The sequence below is a fragment of the Clarias gariepinus genome, chromosome 7 (assembly GCF_024256425.1).
Source record: "Clarias gariepinus isolate MV-2021 ecotype Netherlands chromosome 7, CGAR_prim_01v2, whole genome shotgun sequence".
NCBI classification, from domain to species: Eukaryota; Metazoa; Chordata; class Actinopteri; order Siluriformes; family Clariidae; genus Clarias; species Clarias gariepinus.
In genome coordinates this window covers 21,101,161-21,123,277 of record NC_071106.1, presented here as the reverse complement: position 1 = coordinate 21,123,277, position 22,117 = coordinate 21,101,161, and the positions used below count along the sequence as shown (strand labels likewise).

The 22,117-nt window shown below is 39.0% G+C and overlaps 1 protein-coding gene across 1 annotated transcript in view; it reads right to left on the bottom strand.

Annotated features, from left to right (window-relative positions):
• Positions 1 to 623: 623 nt before the first annotated feature.
• Positions 624 to 22,117, bottom strand: part of cfdp1 (craniofacial development protein 1) — a 33,874-nt gene continuing 12,380 nt past the window's right edge. Inside the window, exons 6-7 of the mRNA XM_053501194.1 lie at positions 10,577 to 10,735; positions 624 to 2,861 (exon numbers count right to left, since the gene is read on the bottom strand). Of these exons, the coding sequence (XP_053357169.1) occupies positions 2,771 to 2,861; positions 10,577 to 10,735 (250 nt within the window). The 3' untranslated portion in view covers positions 624 to 2,770. The remainder of the gene's footprint in view (positions 2,862 to 10,576; positions 10,736 to 22,117) is intronic.

Below are 22,117 nucleotides of genomic sequence, written 5' to 3'. Positions count from 1 at the left end.
GCATGTTGTACACTCATTTTTGTGTGCTGTTTCTTACATATTCATGCAAGAGGTGTAAGAATGTGTGTGAGTGCATGTGTGTGAGAATGAGCTCTGATCTCTTTTCTCAGTAGGAGGCCATTTTGAGTGCAGACTACTGAGCAGCACTGGGAGGAGAGTCATCGAGTGGGGAGATTGATGCGCATAACACACTCCGCTCCACCTGCACACAGAGACAACACACACCTGCACCATGGGCATTAAAGCAGCTTGTGGTTTCACGTGGAGCACATCCATCCACTTCTGTAGAGGAGAGGACACACTCTGCTAAGACACGTGGAGAGGAAGAAGAGAGAGATGTTCACAGTACCATGCCGGGTATGCAATTACACAAACAAGGAGATAAAATGTTGACTGTGGCTTCAACTGGGTTCCAGTGAAAATAGAAATAAACAACCATGATGCCCACTCAGTCATGAGAAAGAGGGGAAGCTTTATAAACAAAACGATTAGTTTCCGGCAAAGTGATACTGATACATCCCCAGATATGAGGTGATTCCCACAGAAGACACAATCATGAGACCTCAACCAATATACAACTGTGTACATTAGGAGTAATTGGAAAAAGAAACAAAATATTGCTGTTTTTGAGATTTTTGCACTCTGTGGTCATTTTATTAGGAACAACAGCACATTATCTACTCAACCATTTATATGTTAGCCGTGCACTACATGAAACTTTCACATCAATAATCTAAATAGGAGAAAAACATGATGGAATGACTGGTTTTAATATTACAGAAACTGCTGATCTTCTGAGATTTTCATGCACAACTAGTCTCTAGAGTTTTCACTGTGTTTATCAAGCAGTAGTTCCTGCAGGCTGAAACAGTTAGTTGATGAAAGAGGTCAGAGGAAATGGCCAGACTACGGTTTACAACCATGATGAGCACGATGAGCATCTTAAAATGCACAACAGATTGGAAAAAGGTTAGGTGACTTTTTCCTTGAACTGTTGTGTTTCAGTCATCCTCAAATTCATATTGTTGGGACAAATGAATGGAACCGGATGTGGGTTTCTGATAGTAGTAATGTTAGTAATTAGTTTTATGTGTTTCAAAGGTTGGCATGTTGTGTGCTATGAGATTATTGCTTTTTTTGGGTGACCCTGATTGTAAAGAGTGGTTATTTGACTGACCATTTTCACCTTTGACCAAAAATTTCTCCTTGCCTTGAGGATATTGCATCATTCATACCAGAAGTGCACTGTTTATGTATTGTTTCCACATTACTGGCTGATGGTATTGCATAAATGTGTATGTGGACAGTGAGTGAAATTTAACTCTGTATAAAACTGGCAAACAGAGCTGAAATCAGAGATATTAATATCAGAGTCTGAATCAAGGCATTGCTTGATTATATAGCTGAAACTGTCTGACAGCATTCCTTAGTAATGCCCAGGTCAAATCTAAGAAGAGCTAAAACGACAGAGGATCTGTTGCAATGGAGAAAAAAAGTGGTAAATGGTAAATGAGTGATAAATGCTCTTGATGAGAATCTTTTTTGGCTACTGAGCTGGCACAGAGGACATGAGGCGGGACATCAGTTATACATGGCAGGTATGATGAAACGATCTGAGGCAACTACTGTATTATGACACTGCCCTATTCTCAAAGCAAAGGACAGAGTAATTTGTTAAGAGCAGACTGATGATATTAAGGGGGAAAAGTAAAACCAGATGATTTGGTTTATTGTTAAACACCTTTACAACACAAAAGTTGTAATTACCCGTCTAACTTTCCTAACCCTAACTTTAACAAGGCAGACTATCAAAATACATGCATATAGAAAGAAACACTCCTGAAAAACATCCCTGCTGGTCTTGTAAGTTCTGGTAAGGTAGCTTTTTCCATTTTGGACTGTGATTAATGTAAATAAAAGAACATCATTAGATATTGAAAGTCGGCAGGGGATCCGTGCTCTTATCCTGTGAACGCTTTATGCACAGGACACTTCATATTTTTATGGTTTCCATTCTCTAACACACTCAACTCACCTCATAAATGGATTTTAATCACTACATACGACAAATACAGAGTCTAACATAAGGACTTAATAGGCCAAATGATCACAGCCGTTGTAACCACTTTGTTCCAAGGACCTTCACCAAATATTGTCCTTTAAAGTTTCTTGGTTGTGTATGCTTTCCCTAAGGAAAGTATTGAATCTATGCAGACATTAATACCAACTTTTGCCTTTTGTGCATTTTACATGATGGTAAGTTTTCAGATTATTTAAAACAAAAGATCTCGATGTTGCTTTGATTAGTTTTGCACTGGAGATGATTAAATACTGACACCCAATATCAGAAGATTCCTGGGAAAAAGAAAATCAAAAACATGTAACAGGTTACAAGCTTGAGATAGAAATTTGTCAGCAGCGTAAAAACTGCAGTAGCTTGATTAACAAATTATAATTTCCAAAAACTTCAGGCAAGACTGAAACAAATATCCTATAATGGCAAAAATGGACATCAAAAACATTGTATGAAATATACACTATATGTATGTAAAGCTAGTTCTTTCTCACCAAAAACAATCATTGTCACATTTTCCACTATCATTTTACTACCATAATTATTTCAGTGTAGAGGAGACAAGAGCAGCCATAAGTGTATGATGGACTTAAATCTGAGCTCAGAGACAGGTGCTAACACAGCTGCCACATAAAACACACAACAGAGTGGACAGTCCAACTTTTTTTAGGGATGCATGTTACTGGTCCCTTCGGGTCATTGTTTCATGTTGCTAAGGCGAACGTTCTTCTCCAGCTGAAACTGCCGCTGGTCCACTCTCTCCAGAAAGTTCTTCCTCTCCACATACCTATAGGAACAGTATAAGTACAAAACATGAAATTAGTCTTTCCAGTAACTGCTCAGTTAGATGATTCATTTAGATTGGTTCTTTTGAATGCTCTGATTATACAGCCACCTGAGCTGGACAACAAATAGTCTGAGTGGTGAAGGAATGACTCTGTGTGTGAAAGAATGCTACTGCAGGGACTGAAACACTGGGAAACTGACCAAATAAGCTCTCGCACGACTTACTGACCCGACCTGGGTGTGAACTGAGAGGGTTTCCTGACTGAGGAGTGCGAGTCAGGTTTAGGATTCATGTAGCTGCAAAAACTTGCAAAAGCTATTTAATGATGTTTAAAAAAACAGACATGAATGTAACAGAAAATTATGTACTTATGGATACATGTTCGAATGTAACACTGACTTCAGAGTTGTGTTTTATAACTCTTAAGCTCATCATAGCAACTGAGCTTAAGCAATGACTCGCTGCATGAGTGACTGATACCACACACATATTAGTCATTGGTGAAATAAACCCAAGCATCTGTACAGTTTACATCCACTTTCAAGAGAGATATAAGAGCTAACAGTTTACAAGCAACTTAGCATACATGGGTTGTTCAAAAGTGTGAGCTTTTTAATGCCAAAGACACAATCTCTTTCTCACACTCACACACTCGGCTTTTGATGGATGGCACTGGATCTACTTGATCTAACTTTTTTTCAAACACCCAGTCCAATATCACCAGTAATGTTTTCACTGTATTGCTCTACATCCATCTTCTTTGTCTTTCGGCTGTTCCCTTTCAGGGGTCGCCACAGCGAATCATCTGCCTCCATCTAACCCTATCCTCTGCATCCTCTTCTCTCACACCAACTAACTTTATGTCCTCTCTCACTGCATCCATAAATCTCCTCTTAGGTCTTCCTCTAGACCTCCTGCCTGGCAGTTCCAACCTCAGCATCCTTCTACCGATATATTCACCATCTCTCTCATCAATCTTGCTGTACATCCATAAAAAAAAAAAAAAACATTTATTATTACTACTACTACCGTAGTACTCATGGTTGATGGGGAAAAAAAGTTTTTTAAAATGTTAAAGCTAAAAATAAGCTGATCATCTTTAATGTAATCAGTGACATTATTTCAGGTTGAAGGCCATGTTCATGTCTGCCTGTTTTTCTGTACTTATTAAATCAAAAACTTTAAATTTTGTACGGTTGCTTATCTTACGCCTTGTTTACTTTAAGTAAGACTTATTTTGTCGTCCGCCAAAAACAATTCCTGCTTAAAGTAAATTCCGGCAAATGACTGAACATCACTTTTGTTTAACATTTTTTTCATTTTAGCTCATAACACTCTCAGTGGCCCTTTACATGACTGCTTTAATTAGCACCACGGTCTTGGAGCATATGAGACAAACTGGTTTTAAACTTCTTGCAGGAAGAATAAATCTACAATGATCTGTCCATTCATCTTTGAAAACTAAGTTTTCAAAGGTGACATACTTTTTTGCCATGTCCACTTTGTGGGCAAAAGCATTATGCTTGTAGAAAAGCAGGGGCTGCTGTGATGTAATCTGGAACAAAACTGGTCATAACGTCCCTTCTACTCAACACTTTAATTTTATTTATGGTACAGATTTAACTTTAGGCAAATACAGAAGGACTGGCAAAGTTTCATTAAAACTGTGATGCTGTGACAAATTCGGCTGAAGAGACATTTTTCTGAGACTGGTTTCGGGTCCTCCAATGTATGAAACATAAAGATATTGAAATAGTGAGCTCTGACCAATGTACAGACAAAACCCTTTATTAATATAGGTAACGAAACAGACCTAGGTTAGAATAGAAACTGTGCCTACCTGCTTATCTTCATCAGTTTTCCTGTGCAGATATAGCATAACCTCTATGCACACCCACACACGCATACACACACGCTTATTAAAAAAGCACTTCCGGCTTTTGAAGGACTTCCTTTCTGTTGTGTCCTGCAGAGTCACAGTTAACACAATACCTTCAAAGTCACCCAAAGTGCTAAACTGCAGTATTTATCATCAAATATGATTTTTCTAGGTTTGTGAACATTGTCTTCTTAACATGGTCTGTGTCTGACAACAATCTGAACAGTTCATGCTCCTTAATGTTTCCACTCTAGCAAAGCAACAATAACTCTTTGGCGAAAGTAATTCTGCTTGGACAAAACAAGTCGGATTATTCCTGTGAAACAACAAAAAAATTGTTTCTTTAGACTGCAATTCATGCCAAATTATTAAACATAAAATAGATTGAAGTTAATAAACCATTCTGTATTTTTACATAAGCTTAGTGCTTGTGTTCAACAAGCATCACACCTTTTGAGAAACAAAACACAGTTTTAGTTCTTTATTTAGAACACTATAGATGGAAATTCAAAATATTATGTCATCAATGTTATAAATGTAAATTAGAAAAGGAACACAAATGTTTTTAAAATCTACAGGGTGGCCCGAAATCTGAACCCATAGTAGAGCTGTAAAATATGGCTAGACCATCAATTTGACAAAGGACATAACTGATTTCATAAAAATAAATAAAAAGTAAATTTTGCATAATAGGTCCTCTTTAAGAAAATTTTCATTGTTCTTGTGTTCAGCATATACACAACTGCAGGGAAGTCAAAGGCTGTAAAATTTGATAATTTGCTGTAATTTACTGTATTTCTTTTTCTTGGTTAGTATGAATCCAGATTAAACTCACCTTCTTAAAATTCTCCCTAATGTTTTCTCATCTTTTCTGAGCACTTTAAGTGAGAATGAAAACCAGTTCTGTATTTAAGCACAAAAGCACAATCACTTCATATAAGGGTCAAGACTGTTGATGGCTTTAATGTGAACCATAACTGCAAATTGCTGCATAAGAGTTACACAAAGTAAAGGGAGTCAGAGTGACGAAGTTGTTTCTACTGCTCAGTCGTTCCAGTCAATGTACACGATTCTCAAGAAATTTAACAACACAAAAACTCTTATACCAAAGATTATTCAGTATTATATGACACTTTCAGGGAGATAATAGGTAACAATGTGTGACCACATGCCACGGCTCCTCCTCCCTCTTCTGGTCATCATTCTGGGTGTTTATGGTGTTGACTGTAATTTAATGGAGAACTACAAGGTTGCCCTTTTGGGAAGCCCTCAATAGATTAGCTAAACATAATGCAGTGGCTGTGTGCATTTGCATAAAGTTCCGCTTTGTCACCTGGTTTCTCTGCACCAGAGCCACCATGCGCTGCTTGAAAATGGACACTTACTGTGTTTGGACCTTGTGTTAGGATTCCCCTTCCGACAGTTTGGATTGATGCATCAATTTAAAAGCTAATTTAAATTCATCAATACAACAGTCATAAATCAATTTTTATTGAAAAAGGCTTTCAAGGCAAATTTGCTCGCTGATGCCTTTTAAACGATTTCTGTACAGTTTTATATTAATGAAAGTGTACAGAAATACAACTGTGTATTGCAGCATATAATGACTTTGATGAACAACTATTAAGAAATACTGACTAGTATGATACGATGCATGACAATGAGAGGAACAGTCAAACACATTTTCAAGATCATTTCACCATAATTTGTTGCAGGTGCTTGAACATGAAAGATGTAATGCTTGTATGTGACATTTACAAAACGGAGTCCCCAGACGGTTGCTCAACAGGAAAACAAAGCTGCTCTCTGAACCTCTGTAGATTGTTAGGATGTTAGTGGGAACAGCTGAGAGGAGAGAACCCACAAACCAGCTGCATTTGCACATGGAAACTCTTACAGGGGAAAATTATTTTATTAAATATGCAGTTATGGGCCTGTCAATCCACATTAGCTTAACCATTTTAGTGATTCTGGAGTATGTCTATAGGGAGTGTATGTCTCATTCCCTCTTGGTCAGACTGCTCCCTTCTGTTTCTTCCCAAAACAAAACTGCAGCTCTGATTCCTCTCTGTTAATCTGTCGTGTTAGTGAGAGCCTTGTTTTAGACTGGTGTTAAGCATCAATTGAACTATTTTCCAAATTGAAAGCAAATCTGCAAAAACTAAAAAAGTCCCTCACTGCAGATTAAGAATTGGTCTCTCTGTGCTGTATCCAGACCTTAGCGTGCCTGATGTAGGCCCCATAAGCACATCCTGCACTTTTAGACTCCATCGTAGGCCACCACACCACGCCCAACTCCCTTCCTAAACCACATCATTCCCAAAGGGAGTTGAAAATACAGAACCAGAAGCATGCTCTAATTTGGTCTGTCAGAGAAATCTTATTTTTAACCCCCAGCCCAGGTTTTTAATTTGGGGCTCCTTTCAACCAGAGTCCATTGAGGCTCAGTGCACGTTCCACACCAATAGAAAAGACTAACCCATCTGTGTTTAGCTTGAACCTTGAGATACATCTCATCATACACTCAAAGGGTTACACTCCTCGTGTGTACAGATGATGTCATTGTGTAACAGCATCCCCTAAAGTACATCTCTACTCCCATAAGCCCGAGCCTTCAAACCAACCCATAGCTGGGACACACACAACAGCTGCAGGCGAGGTGATTATGGAGACCTTGGTACATGGAAACACTCTGGGGGCTTAAGGATCATTGTGAAAAAAAGATTTAAATGGAAATATGATGATATACTATGGGGAGATATGGAACTAACATGAAACTAACTAGTGTATATAGACCAACTAATCAACTGTAATTAATGAAAAGGCGAAGGAATAAGAGAAAATAAAAGAGATAGACTTGGGATATCTTAATACATGCAGTTTAATGTTTAATACATGACTTAAGTGCACTAGAGATTCTGAAAATATCATAAATATTACATGTTTAGCAATGTGCTGTAATATGTTTCGCCCTACAGTGGTAGCAGGCTCAGTGCTTAAGTCAGGGTTCATTAGGTTTTAAAAGAGTGGGAGATGGAACTATTCCCCAAAGCGTGCGCAGGTGTTATTGCAGCCATCATCTGCCTGTTTGTTTATACTGTTTTTAATAGTCCTTTTGCAAAGCTGATGAGAGCTGGGCTGGTGAAATGAAGAGCTGCCTTGCAAGGGCTATAGTGAAGCATTCAGTGTTAGGAAACTTATGACATTTAGAAATTTTCTAGGTCCCAAAAAGACTTCTGTAGGGCTTTTGGACCTTGCATTTACGAATTGTCTTCGTCTTGTACTATGTTAAAAATAATATCACAGTCAGTGTGAACCGAGAAATGTTTGCTCTTTGCAAATCAATGATGTCTATTTATGGAGGAAACACTGGCAACATTCTAGAAAGGTGCACATCATGCTCATAGGCAGCAAACTCTTGGGTGCAATAACTATGTAAAAATCAATGAGCTCGTGTTTTTTTTTGTGTGTGTGCATTACTTCCCTTAAAAAAAATACATAAAATATTGCTTTATCTCCAATCAAAGCTAATTCAAACTACTTGAGGGATTATTTTTATTATTTATTTGTCATTGTCACTAGCTTGCACACACACACACACATACACCTTGCTGCGTCTCATGACAACCGACTACACTCAAACAGCACTGACTGCCATCTTCCACATACATGAGCTCAACAAGGCTGGCAAGTGTTGCTCTTTGTAACAGGACCGATGCCATACCACTTATCCAGAGAGTAGGGCTGATTCATGGACAGCTGTGGCATTGTCAGGATTCCAAAAGATTCCAAAATTTTGAACTGTGAACACTTTCTGATGCACCATTAAACTGATCCAAAATTCTGAACTCTCTTATTTTCTTAAGTACACCTGAAAAAGATAACATCTTTAGTTCCAGCAGCTTTAATATCAAAATCTGGGTGCTGGAATTGTGTATATATATATTTTGAGAATATAAGTAAAGGTGCAGGAAGAAGGCTATGAGATGAGCAGTCTAAAGATGTGTTTGTGTGTGTGTGTGTGTGTGTGTATACGCGCACATACATGCCACTCATGCACTAACAGCCCTGCATGTACATGTGTGATTATGTCCCTTTGATTCTTACATTCTTGCATTGCACTCTTACACACTCTCACCAAAAAACAAGGTAATTATTGGTAAACGAGGCCAAAGTACCTGTTTGTACATACTATTTAGATGTAAACATGCAATTTTAAGAGGTCTAGCTGGGCTTCAGGATGAAATCAAAAGCAATCACACAGCATCACAACGTCAGCAGACATCACAAAGAATGTCATACTTTAACAAATGTACAGTGCAAGCTGAAACACAAAATATGTTCTATGGAAAGCATTAAAACAGGTATTAACAAGGTTGTACTATGGAAATCTAGATGCTGGTTTTTATCTGCTGCTTGTAACAGATGTTGGACCCAACGTGCTTTTCTCTGATATACACTGATTAGCCATAAACATAAAAACAACATTAAAACATCCTAGGCCGCACTGGGGCAGTTCTGGCCCCGAGGGGCGTGGCTCTGCACTGCCTCTGGGGGTATCTGTGGTGTCTGGCACCAGGACATTGGCAACGGCTACTTTAGCTGCTGTGGGTTGAGGGGTGGTGCCTCAGTGATCAGACTCCGTGGATCCCACAGGTTCTCGACTGGATTGGACTGGATGGCCTGGCCTTTGGTTCGTGCGGGCATGAGTGAGCCTTTGGTGCCCATGATCCTAAAACCAGTTTACTGGTGTATACCCCAGTAAGTTTGACCACACTTTCTAACTCCATGGTCTCACCTGAATTTTTTTTCTCCTTGCAAAACAATGCTGAAGGCATCCAAAATATGCAATAATCTCCTCTTAACATCTGATGTTTAAATATGTCTGCTATTCATGTTCTATAAAGCCTTTATAACGACTCTAAGCTGTGACAGGTGCTGTAAATTGGTGATTTTAGACGTTTGTAACTCTAAAAGTCCAACAACTCTGAAGCAAAGGTAAGATTTGGTCTTGCTTCCCTGGGATGGTATTCATGAGAGCCAGTGTCATCACGGCACTTGACAGGTTTTGCAGATGCATTTGACTATACCGTTCTTGCAAAGAAATATTTCAGAACAACTGATCCCAGTGTCTTAAAATAACAGTTGACTTGTTAATTAATTACTATAATATTAAGTTGTAACTTAATTACCTAATACTGTATGTGATATTTTCTATATTTGAAAATTTCAGTATTGCTATAGAAAGTAGAAAATATTAATTAGAAGGCATGTCTAAACTTTTGACTAGTACTGTAGTTGGTGAGTAATGTTGTTCAGTTAAGCTGTCGGTAGTAATGTTTTGGCTAATTGGTGCAGGTGCCTGAAGTTAATCTACACTGCACTGATTTATTAAGCTACACTTAAGCCAGAGTCGGTAGAAAATAAGTGTGAAAAAAAGCTACTGATAAAATATAAGGACTCATCACAAAGGATAGAATAAAGGAGAAAAGGAGACTGAGTGACGAGTAGCTTTAAAATTCTTATTCTTTACACTCAAAGCACTAAACGTCCAAGTGTAAGACAGTACAAAGTGTGCAACATGAATATGATCAGGAATGACCTTTGAATCAATGCAATCATATTCCTTTTGAATGTAATGCAAAAAAGAATCTTTTAAGGGAAGCTATACTTTTTAAATAACGAACATTAAGAACATAGATGAAAATTATCCATAGCAGTCATTGGCAAAAAAATAACTTTTGGGGACACGCAGTATACATCAAAGCATATCTCGAATAACGATCAAATGCAAACGCCTGACATTTCCGTAATTATGTAACTATTGCAGACTTACCCTTCTTTACCACGATTATGAATGGCCAGCTCTTCAGTGATGCCCTCTTCTGTTTTGAACATGTCCCAGTCCAGCTTGGACTTCTCTAGAGTGCTCATTTTAGGCTTCTTTCCTCCAAGCCGGTTCAGGATACTGCCCATCCCCGCTGGTCTCTTCACGCTAAAAGAGACAGAAAAATTTTAAAGGATGAAACATCAATGGGACACAAGGGAGACATTTTAATCAAGAATCAAAAATATTAAAAATGAATAACACCCACGTTAATTATATTTAAGCAGATCTGCAAAGGGACCGAAAATCTCAAGTGTTATTTACACCAATAAAGCAGAAACAGCTTAAATGCATTAAAATACTACAGGCAAACATTCAGCACTCAGATAAAGATCCTATGACAGAGAAGGGAAAAACAAGCAGGGGTTAAACACAGGGGGCAATACAGGGTAGAGGTGACAGCAAGTTTTTCTATGCTTTAATGGAGCGATTTCTAATGCTCCTGGAACAAGGATGTCCATTTTGAATGATACAGAAGGCATCTTGACACTGGTGCTAAGCTTGGTTGCAATAATGGAATGTTAAACGATCTGTGTCAGGGAAAGGAAAGCCATCAGGGTAGTGGGATCTTCCAGCAGGAGGGTGACTGGGGTGGGGGTCGAGAGGTGAGAGGAGAAGGAATCATGCTGGAGAGAAGCAGGGTCCATGAACAGAATAGTTTCATGCTCAGGTGAGTCATAGAAAAAAGGGTTTCAGTTGAAATGAATGAGAATGAGCAATTCTTTCGTGTGTGTGTGTGTGTGTGCATATATAAAATAGGCACTCAGCTTTATCCTTTTAAAGAAAAGTAAAAAACTGCATAAACAAATTCGACCTACAAAAAAAATTACATTACACAAATTTCTCCCTCATGTGCATTATGCATAGCCTTTATGAAATGCAGATATTTATAATTGCTCATGCAATCTGCACACTTCTTGTCCATGCTTCTGACTGAGGCTCCTGCTATCTGTATACTGGTTTATGTGGGTTGTACAATTATATACAGTCATCTGTCATTTTAATAGGGATATCTGGAACTTCATTCATGCAATTATCCTATCATCTGGCAGCAGTACAATGCTAATCTTTATCCAGGTACAAAATGTCAAAAGGTTCATATCTGAATAACAAAAATTAAGTTTTTACCAGTGGCATGGCTGGTGGTGCTAAATGGGTTGGTCTGCATATTTCAGAAAGTGCTGATCTGCTGGGAATTTCGACAGCTAGGGATTTTCAGATTTTGGGTGTTTGGAACAGACAGAATGGTGACATTCAGTTCTGTGGGTGGAAGTGCCTTGCTGATGACAGATTAGAGAAGAACTGACAGGCAGCCTCCAGCTGACAGCAAGTCTAGTCTACACTAATACCCACTCCTTATGACTGTGGAGAACAAAAAAGCATTTCAGAATGCACAACCTAGACTTTTCTTTCACTGTCCAGGTTCTGTGAGCCTCTGCCCACTATAGTGTCAGCATCCTGTTCTTGGCTGACAAAGAATGCAATCCATTGTGGTCTTCTGCTGATGCATCCAAACCACCTTAAAGGAGGTTCATTTAGAGATGATTTCCTGCTTCGCACAGATGTAAGTAATGTGTTCCGCAGGTTTCTTTCACAGCATGTTACATCAGGATCTTAAAATTCTAGTTTTGTGGCCCACATTTTTTCAAATAATTTATCGCTTGACCTCCATTTTTGAAAGTAGAATTAGCTTCAGTACTGTATTTCTGATCACTATCTACTGCAATACATGTGAGTTAAGTCACACTCAATTAAATAACTAAATCAATCCAAAACTGTATCAGTTATGTTTGCTGATTTACTCAGGGTTTGAAAAACATGAAATATGATCAGAAAAGCAGTAACAATCATTCTCCACACTACAATTCGTTGTCGTATCTATAACTGAACTGAAACAGAAATCTACTTAACTTGCACTCCTAATCCCTGATACAAACCACTCGAACCATTTCATAGCAGATTTATTTCATGCCAAACCATGAAACATGAGCTCATTCGTCAATACAACATACAACGTGCTCTTGAATGGTATGACTAATACCGTGGATCAGGTGGGTCATGTCACAGGAACACGCATTACTCCAGCAATCAATACAGGGATGTAGTTCATGTTCCTGCTCTATTGGTATAGTGATGTATATTTAGCTTCTGCCACTCCAAACAAATCCTTCACGTTTGCTGCTGTTTAAAGAACGTGCACATACTTACAGCATAAAAATAACAGAGGCAGAAAATACACTAATCTAGGGCAAGAGTAAGACTAGAGGCAAAAGAAAAAGGCAGCAGCATGAACGAGAAAAGAGGAAACAAAGACAACTTCGAGGGAAAACAGGGCTAAAGTCCCCATGACAGAATGCATTTGCCATCTGTGCTGATGCTGTCAGCATCATTCAAGGGGAAAAGGGAAAAAGATAAAAGGAGGGAATGAGGAAGGATTCTTTGGACCATGCTGGTTGTTTGTATGTTTCTCTTGCTGCCCTTCAGGAAGAAACAAATCTAGCTCAGCTCTCAGGAGATCCGCATGTGCAAACGTAGGCGTGTGTGTATATAAAAGACGGGAAGGGATGAAAAACTAGAGAAGCAATAAATGAGCCAGCGCTCCAGTGTACACACAGGCGCGCACGCACGCATACACACCTGTATACTACAGCATATCACAAAGCCCGTGATTACACACAGCTTTCGGGCAGCTGTTTCAGTGTAGCACTATTCCCACGACAGGCCGAGCCTATCAAGGGCGCACGAAAGTACACAAAGCCAAATCTTTTGTGCTTATGCTCTAGAGGTTTGTGCAAGAACAATTTTGCTGCACCAGCTTGGTCAACAGACGAATTGATATGGATGATCACACATGCACACATACACCTTAAGCGTGCTCAGACAGTGAATCAATAGATAATCAAGACTTGACTGAGAGTCAATCCTGCATGCTGTTCGGCAGCAGTGAGTGAGAAAGCAGGCAGGAAGGGTTAAATAGAGTCGAGGATTTTAAGTACAAACAAAAGTGAAGACAAAACTGAAGGGCACAGTTACTCACAAACATACACAAACACAGACGCAGGATTGGAGTCTGGCAGTCTGTCATTCTGGTCCAGTTTATTTGCAGTCTGAGCTCTCCCATGACCAGAGACTTGTTACTGTCTCTCACATATGTGTGCAGAAACCCTGCGCAACATGTCTTATTCTGACATTACAGGACAGGAAACGAAATTCCTTGACCATGTTCCTCTTCATCAACTTTCCACTTTGATCAAGGTCACCATCACAGCAGACAGAGCTCACACACCATAATACTTTTCACTTCGGCTACCACAGTTTTTTTTTTTTTTATGTGAATTCAAAATCCAATGAAAGATTTGTCATTATTATGTGTATTAACACTACGGTTCTCCTCAAAGCTGGTTCTCTGGCTAGAACATGCTTCCAAAATTTCTAACATACCATGAAAACCAAAATCTATAAAACAGATTACAAGCTAAATAGTGTAATCAACTGCTGAATGTCTTAAAAGACAGGCCAGAATTGCCAATACTGACCTACATGCAGTGTTGGTGCTGCCGCTCAGAGAGGATGCTGATGGATTATTAGAACTGGGAAAAAGGTAAGTGATATTGTCCACGAGCCAGCACAGGATCGCCTCAGTGACCTACATTCTTAGCAGGATATTAAATCAAGCAAAAAAAAAATACAGCTACTTGTTTGTGGGATTTTTAAAGTGTTACGGAAAATAATTATTCAGTCAGAGAATGGGTAAAGAAATGAACAGCCTCAAATTACACCACTGCTTTTTAAAACCTCATACTTGCACTGCAGTTGTCCAAAATGAAAAGAAACCTCTGATTTGATAAAAAAACCACCATAACCCAACACTGTCTCATTTACTAGTTCTATAAAGAAAACGTTTGTTCTCGTCAGTTAACACATTCTCAAAGTTCTCCAAGGGGCTTCTGGTCAGTTTGCACTGGGGCTGATGAGGGCCTGTTAGCAGGTCCACTCAAAGCCAGAGGCGGAAGAAGTGCACATGTGACTGAAGCACAGCCAAATGGAATCATTTAGCATTGTGTTTTGCATATGTGTGTATAATATCCGCCTCTCGATTTCCTTACCATTTCGTCCTTTTCCTTTATTCTTTGTCCCATCTTACAGTACCTCTCTGATCTTCAAAGTCCTGTAAGACATGTGTAGCTTGAGGCATCTCCGCCCTGCTCGGTCTTTCACAGCCTGAGGGACAATTTTAATCCTCACAGACCAAAAAATAAATAAATAAATACTGCACCTGTTCAGAGATGGCTAATGAATATGTGCAAACACATACACAACACTAGCTGTTGTGGTAAGACAGAAAGTTCAAAGACCTTTTACACTCAACCACCTGGACACGCAACAAGCTGCCCTCTGCTTTAGCTGTTACATGGTTCAGACACCCATGTGCACACACATTTTGATAATACAATAGACTTTATTAGTGGCATTAGATTTTTATTCATGAATTAATTGGTACGAAATTTAAATGGTATGTATGGCATTTTCTCAAAAAGACATTAAATAAACCCTCACCAGAAGCAACATTATTATTTCACACCTTTCTGTCAGAAGTCTTAGGCACTATATTATATGCTGTACCAATTTTGTCATATACAGTATGTTTATAATGTCTGCATAATTATTTACAAAATCATTCAGTATTTCCATATATAACTTAAAAATTAATAAATAAATAATATTACAAAATATATTCATGGCTGTAAAGAAAAAAATATATAGGCTAGTACAAGACAGTTTTCAGATGGACACAAAAAACCTAATGTACACTCCTGGGATTCGCATAAAATAGAAAGAAGCGAGTGTGACAAAGTTACCAGAAGAACTCAGATTCTCCAGCAAGCTGAGTAAAACCAGAAAACAGCTATTTTCTTATAAAACTGCACAAATCTTTGTCTAAAACTGCTTATTTTATTACTCCTATAGAAGTTTCTTTTATGCAGAAATGTTTTCAAAGGCATCTTTTGCTTATATTTTTGTATGTGCCCAAGATTATTGCATAGTACTTAAGTAAGTAAAATAGTTATTAGGTTTTTGTTTCTACAAGAAAACTGGTCTGTCTTGTACTATATTTCTTTATTTACAGCCATGCATACATCCTCCTGTAATGTTATCTATTTATACATTTTTAAGTTATATATGGAAATACTGAATGATTTTGTACATTATTATGCAGACATTATAAACATAAACATGTATAACAAAATGGGTACAGCATATAATATGATTCCTAAGACTTTTGCATAGTATTGTATATAACCAAGAAAAAGGAGAGTATGCCATTTGTGAAGGGAAGACTGAGATTAAGAGTCTGGTAGATTGAAGTTTTACAACGAGCATTAAAAATGCAAATGGCCGACAGGAAAATAGGAAAATGGAAAAATTACAATAAAACCTTAACCTCCTGACTCTAGAGTAACCTAGTCCACAAATAAATGCTTTTTATGCTCTTATCATGGAGCTCTTCATGAGCTGAAGCAGGTGTGTTAGGGTGCAGGAAACCCTGCAGCACATTAGGATCATTACAGCACATTAGACAAAATTACCCTCAGCATTTACCCATGCAGTTTTGCTTCACTTTGCCACTCTCACTGAGAACAGCAAAACGATTTCAACATAAAAAGCCATTTTCAAGCTTGGCTGTACTCACGTCTATTTATTCTAGCCTAAGGATGTCAGCAGTAGAAACCTCTACAAATGTAACACAAAAGCAACAAATTCACACACTCACTGCTTTCAGCAGTGTGTCCAAATTTCCCTCTCAAAATAGTCACCTTGCTTTATTTGGTACTTGCCCCCATCTTCGAATGCAGATACACTAGAGAAAAGCCTCATGGATTTATACATGACCAGGGAAATTAGGCAATTACTATTTACAGATTTAAATCAGTGCATCATACCAGAAATCAGACTAACCCTTATTACATGGGAATACCCCAAGAGAGATGACCCCACATGAGAGAGGGGAAGGAGACGTGGATGAAGATGATGATGGAGCTCGCGGAATAAAAAAAAAAAAATCACCTTGAGGGAAAACACTGTTACTTAACTTTCTCTCATATTTTCACAACAGTTTCTAAAAACAAAATCCCCTCGACTCCTGCACAACTGCCAAGCCTCAGAGCAGGGAGGAGGTCTGGCCGACCACACACCCACACACCTAGAGCAATAAGTCTCACTGTCCAAACTCCCAGAAACCTTTAGATGCCTAAACCACACATGTTCCTCAGACAGTTGCCTGGGCAACTGCGAAAAACAGGGCACACAGAAAAAACCTCTCTTAGGAGGTAAATAGAGAGAGAGAGAGTGTGTGTGTGTGTGGTACTGCAGTGTAGTGCACACATACAGCAAAACACGCAGTGTCAGGATCCTGTCACTCTAACATGTTCCCTGCTCCTGCAACACCACCAGGCCACATATTCTCCTGTTTTCTTTGTTTTTGTGCTACTGATCTAACAAATCAGCTAATTAACAGGTAATCCTAAGACAGTGGGTGTGCTAGAAAAGAGTAAACATTGAAATTAGCAACGCGAAATTAGCAAACAAAGTAGCAGGGTTCTGTCTTACTGCTAAAGTTTTAAAAGTTCGGTCTTTATTTCATATATATATATATATAGTCCAGATCAAAAGTTTAAGACCACTTGAAAAAGTGGCAAGAAATTATATTTTGCATGGTTGGATCTTACCAAGGTTCCAAGTAGAGCAGAAGAAATGGAAGTGAGACAAAAAAAAATTTGAGCATTCAATTAATTGAAAATAACGATTAAACTGAAACAGGATGTTTTACATCTGATTAAAATTTTAGGACCACATGCCTTTAAAAGGCCAAATTTGTGCAAAGATGTGGATTCATCGTCATTTTCTGTCAGGTAGTCACACGTTCTGATGGCAAAGGCAAAAAATCTCTCCCTTTTTGAACGTGGTCGGGTTGTTAAACTGCATAAGCAGGGTCTCTCACAGCACGCCATCGCTGCTGAGGTGGGACGCAGTAAGACAGTCATTTAGAATTTCTTAAATGATCCTGAGGGTTATGTAACAAAAAGTCAAGTGGAAGACCCAAAAAAGTTTCACCAGCACTGAGCCGGAGGATCCCATTGGCTGTCCGTCAAGACACTGGACAATCCTCGACCCAAATTAAGGCCATTACTGGTGCTGACTGCAGCCCCATAACCATCAGACAGCATCTGAGACTGAAGTCGTAAAGCGTCTTTAAAGACCTCGTCTCCTTGCACGCCACAGAACTGCTCGTTTGGACTTTGCAAGAGAGCACCAAACATGGGACATTCAAAGGTGGAAGAAAGTTTTATTCTCTGATGAGAAAAAATTTAACCTTGATGGTCCTGATGGTTTCCAACTTTACTGGCATGACAAGCAGATCCCACCTGAGATGTTTTCTACGTGCCGCAGTGGAGGGGGCGCCATAATGGTCTGGGGTGCTTTTTCCTTCAGTGGAACAATGGAGCTTCAGAAAGGCGTCAAACGTCCAGATGTTGCAGAGAGCATTCCTCATGACTGAGGGCCCTTGTCTGTGTGGTAACGACGAACCCCCCAAAAAAGAATTGAATGTTACTTAAATTTATATGCATGTGAAGGCAGACGAGCACTTTTGGCAATTTAGGAAACGGATCGGTTGCTACAACTGCAACAGGTATCATGCACAGTGATGACAGAGCATGCAGATCCACCTCAAGCCTGATTAAGCACTTAAGAAGTGGTCCTTTGATATGTTCCATTTAGAGAGTGGCATACAGTATATTAATAAATAAAGTCACTATATCAAAAGAAATGTGTTGTATAAAATCAATGAAATAATTGAACACAGACAAGGCTGGTCCTGTGTACACGCCCATTTTTGGTAATGAATATTAACAAATATGCAAATGAAACAGTCACATGACAAGGTGTCAAAACAAACAAGAAGTCAGAAAACACAAACGAGAGAAGATTTTTCTTGGTAGATTCCGTAAAAAGCTTGCATATTTTTTTTGTGGGTTGGCTCCGTGCCCGCCATGATGATGTTTTGAGGAAAATTATAATGAGGTTAAGGTCACATGATGTCAGTGCCAAGGAAGCGAGGTTAAGCGTAATTAGCATACTAAAAGTACAGGCTGCACAAAACAATAACAAAAAAAAATTCTTTATAGATAGATGTGCAAAGACAAGACAATAATGGCATCGGCCATTTTTATGAACATCTTATTCACTGTGTACTTGCATAGTCTGAATCAAACTTAAAAAACATAAAAACAACAAAAACCTTCGTTCTCCACCCATCAGATAATGGCAACTACACAATCACTACTTTAATTTGGCTCAGGCGCAAAATTAGGCTACCACTTCACATCAAAATGATTGATAAGATCAAGGGAGCGTAATGTGTACCAGCTAAACAACCTCAGTCTCCTTCCTGTTGTAAGGTTCTGTGAGAAACTGGTGTCTCAGGGGAAGCCAGTGCCAGGCAGAGAAACTGAGCAGAAGTAAACCGGGGCCCCAAATATGCTGGCTCTACTTGTTCATCTGTTCCCACAGTTTGTTAGTTAAGTGCAACACCCCGCTGTTCCCCAAAATGCCTTTCAATCTTTTTCCACTGACACAGCTGTGTTAGAATGGAGGAGAAAATTCTCTTCCTGCTACAAGTCAGTAAAGTGGAGACCTGACTGGTGGCAATTAAAGCTTCATAGATGATGACAATGGGGACTAAATGAATGCTGGCCTGGGTTAAAGGAGATTATTCTGAAAGGCTGAAGATGCAAAAAGCAAAATCCTTCACTTTGCAATAATGTTCTACGTGATCCAAGAGAGTTTTTGCTTTAAAACATTTTACTTAAATTTACAGAGCTGGGAGAGTCGGTTGGAAGAAGTAAATACCATTAATATCTGGAGGGAGATTGTAGAGCGGTACTTTGTCTTTTAATTAAAAGTCATCACTAGTATTTTCGAAAGAAGGAGTTTTATTCTAAATCTAAATGCCTAAGCACACACTAGAGGCTTGAAGACATGCAGTTATCTGCTGAGAAAGTAATATTGTATTCCATGCCGTCATAGGAAAGTAGGTGATGCTAGACAGGTTTAATAAGATGAAGCAAAAACATTTTTTTATTATTTTTTTTTTGCTTTTGCATAAAAATGCAATTTACCCATACATGACCCATTAAGGTGGCCCAACGTTTTTAAATGTCACTAGGTCAAATGCTACATTAATGGAAAGTCTTTTAAAACCTAGTTATGACCGGATTAATTTATATGATATAATGAGCCATTCTCCCAGCAGCCTTTTTTTCCAGCCTCTTGAAATGAAACAAAAATGTCCTGAACCCTAGTGTGTGTCGTCTCCAGAGAACTTGTTTTTTTAATATGTGTTTTACCAATCCACGAAAGAGAATTTGTATCTGCTTCTTCAAGGATGGACACAGTGTTTTCAGGTCATTGTACACTCTGAGATCTGGGGATTGAAAGATGTCCTGGTTTCATCAGAAGCAGAAATAGTACAGCTCATCTGGGCTGCAAAGAGCCGATGGGAGGCAACGTGATGTCAAACGCTCATTCAAATCCAGTCATAAAACTCATTACTGAGCTTTAAAGAGGCAGGAAACAATACCCTCACTGATCACTCCCTCTTGTACACACATCATCGCTCGCCTGCTGTTTTTGAATTAAATACAGTCCTGCTGAAAGCACTTTCATCGTTAAAATGCACTACTTGTGTTCAGTGTTCATTAGTCTCACACACACACACACACACACACACACACACACATTCAAAGAATAAGATACTTATAAGAAAACGAAGAGTAATCTTTAAAATACTGACATACAGGAATACTGTCAAGGGTTTTAAACTCACTGTTTAGTACATATCTAACCAACAGCTCATTAATAAGGAAAGATTAGTGAGAAACTAGTGAAAAATAAGGGATAATGGAAAGTAAATCATTTACAATAGACAACTGAATTCTAAAATCTAAAAAAGATTGACAGGACTACACAAAGTGAAGTTGCCTTTTAAGAAGCGTCAAATTATTAGCAAGTGACAATAAGAAAACATTAAAATCGCTGGAAATGGGATTAGACTTTGGAGCAATGAAAAAAGCCCATGTGATCTGATAGTCCAGATTGGAATTTTACCAGAACAGTGGGTGTGTCAGGGTAAGAAGCGAGGCACATGACACAATCACACAACGTGCCAACTGTTCAAGCCTCTGGAGGCAGTGTTGTACTCTGGGGTTACTGCAGTTGGGTCAGGTCTAGGCTCAACAATGTTATGTGGCAATAAAATAAAGTCAACTGATGACCCAAATGTACTACGAGGGTCAGGCAGCATGTTAAAGACTTTGTTTTTAATCACACCTGACAGCTTACAGTGGTGTGAAAAACTATTTGCCCCCTTCCTGATTTCTTATTCTTTTGCATGTTTGTCACACAAAATGTTTCTGATCATCAAACACATTTAACTATTAGTCAAAGATAACACAAGTAAACACAAAATGCTGTTTTTAAATGAAGGTTTACGTTATTAAGGGAGAAAAAAAACTCCAAATCTACATGGCCCTGTGTGAAAAAGTAATTGCCCCCTGAACCTAATAACTGGTTGGGCCACCCTTAGCAGCAATAACTGCAATCAAGCGTTTGCAATAACTTGCAACGAGTCTTGTACAGCCCTCTGGAGGAATTTTGGCCCACTCATCTTTGCAGAATTGTTGTAATTCAGCTTTATTTGAGGGTTTTCTAGCATGAACCGCCTTTTTAAGGTCATGCCACAACATCTCAATAGGATTCAGGTCAGGACTTTGACTAGGCCACTCCAAAGTCTTCATTTTGTTTTTCTTCAGCCAGTCAGAGGTGGATTTGCTGGTGTGTTTTGGGTCATTGTCCTGCTGCAGCACCCAAGATCGCTTCAGCTTGAGTTGACGAACAGATGGCCGGACATTCTTCTTCAGGATTTTTTGGTAGACAGTAGAATTCATGGTTCCATCTATCACAGCAAGCCTTCCAGGTCCTGAAGCAGCAAAACAACCCCAGACCATCACACTACCACCACCTAATTTTACTGTTGGCATGATGTTCTTTTTCTGAAATGCTGTGTTACTTTTATGCCAGATGTAACGGGACACGCACCTTCCAAAAAGTTCAACTTTTGTCTCATCGGTCCACAAGGTATTTTCCCAAAAGTCTTGGCAATCATTGAGATGTTTTTTAGCAAAATTGAGACGAGCCTTAATGTTCTTTTTGCTTAAAAGTGGTTTGCCTTAGAAATCTGCCATGCAGGCCGTTTTTGCCCAGTCTCTTTCTTATGGTGGAGTCGTAAACACTGACCTTAATTGAGGCAAGTGAGGCCTGCAGTTCTTTAGATGTTGTCCTGGGGTCTTTTGTGGCCTCTCGGATGAGTTGTCTCTGTGCTCTTGGGGTAATTTTGGTCGGCCGGCCACTCCTGGGAAGGTTCACCACTGT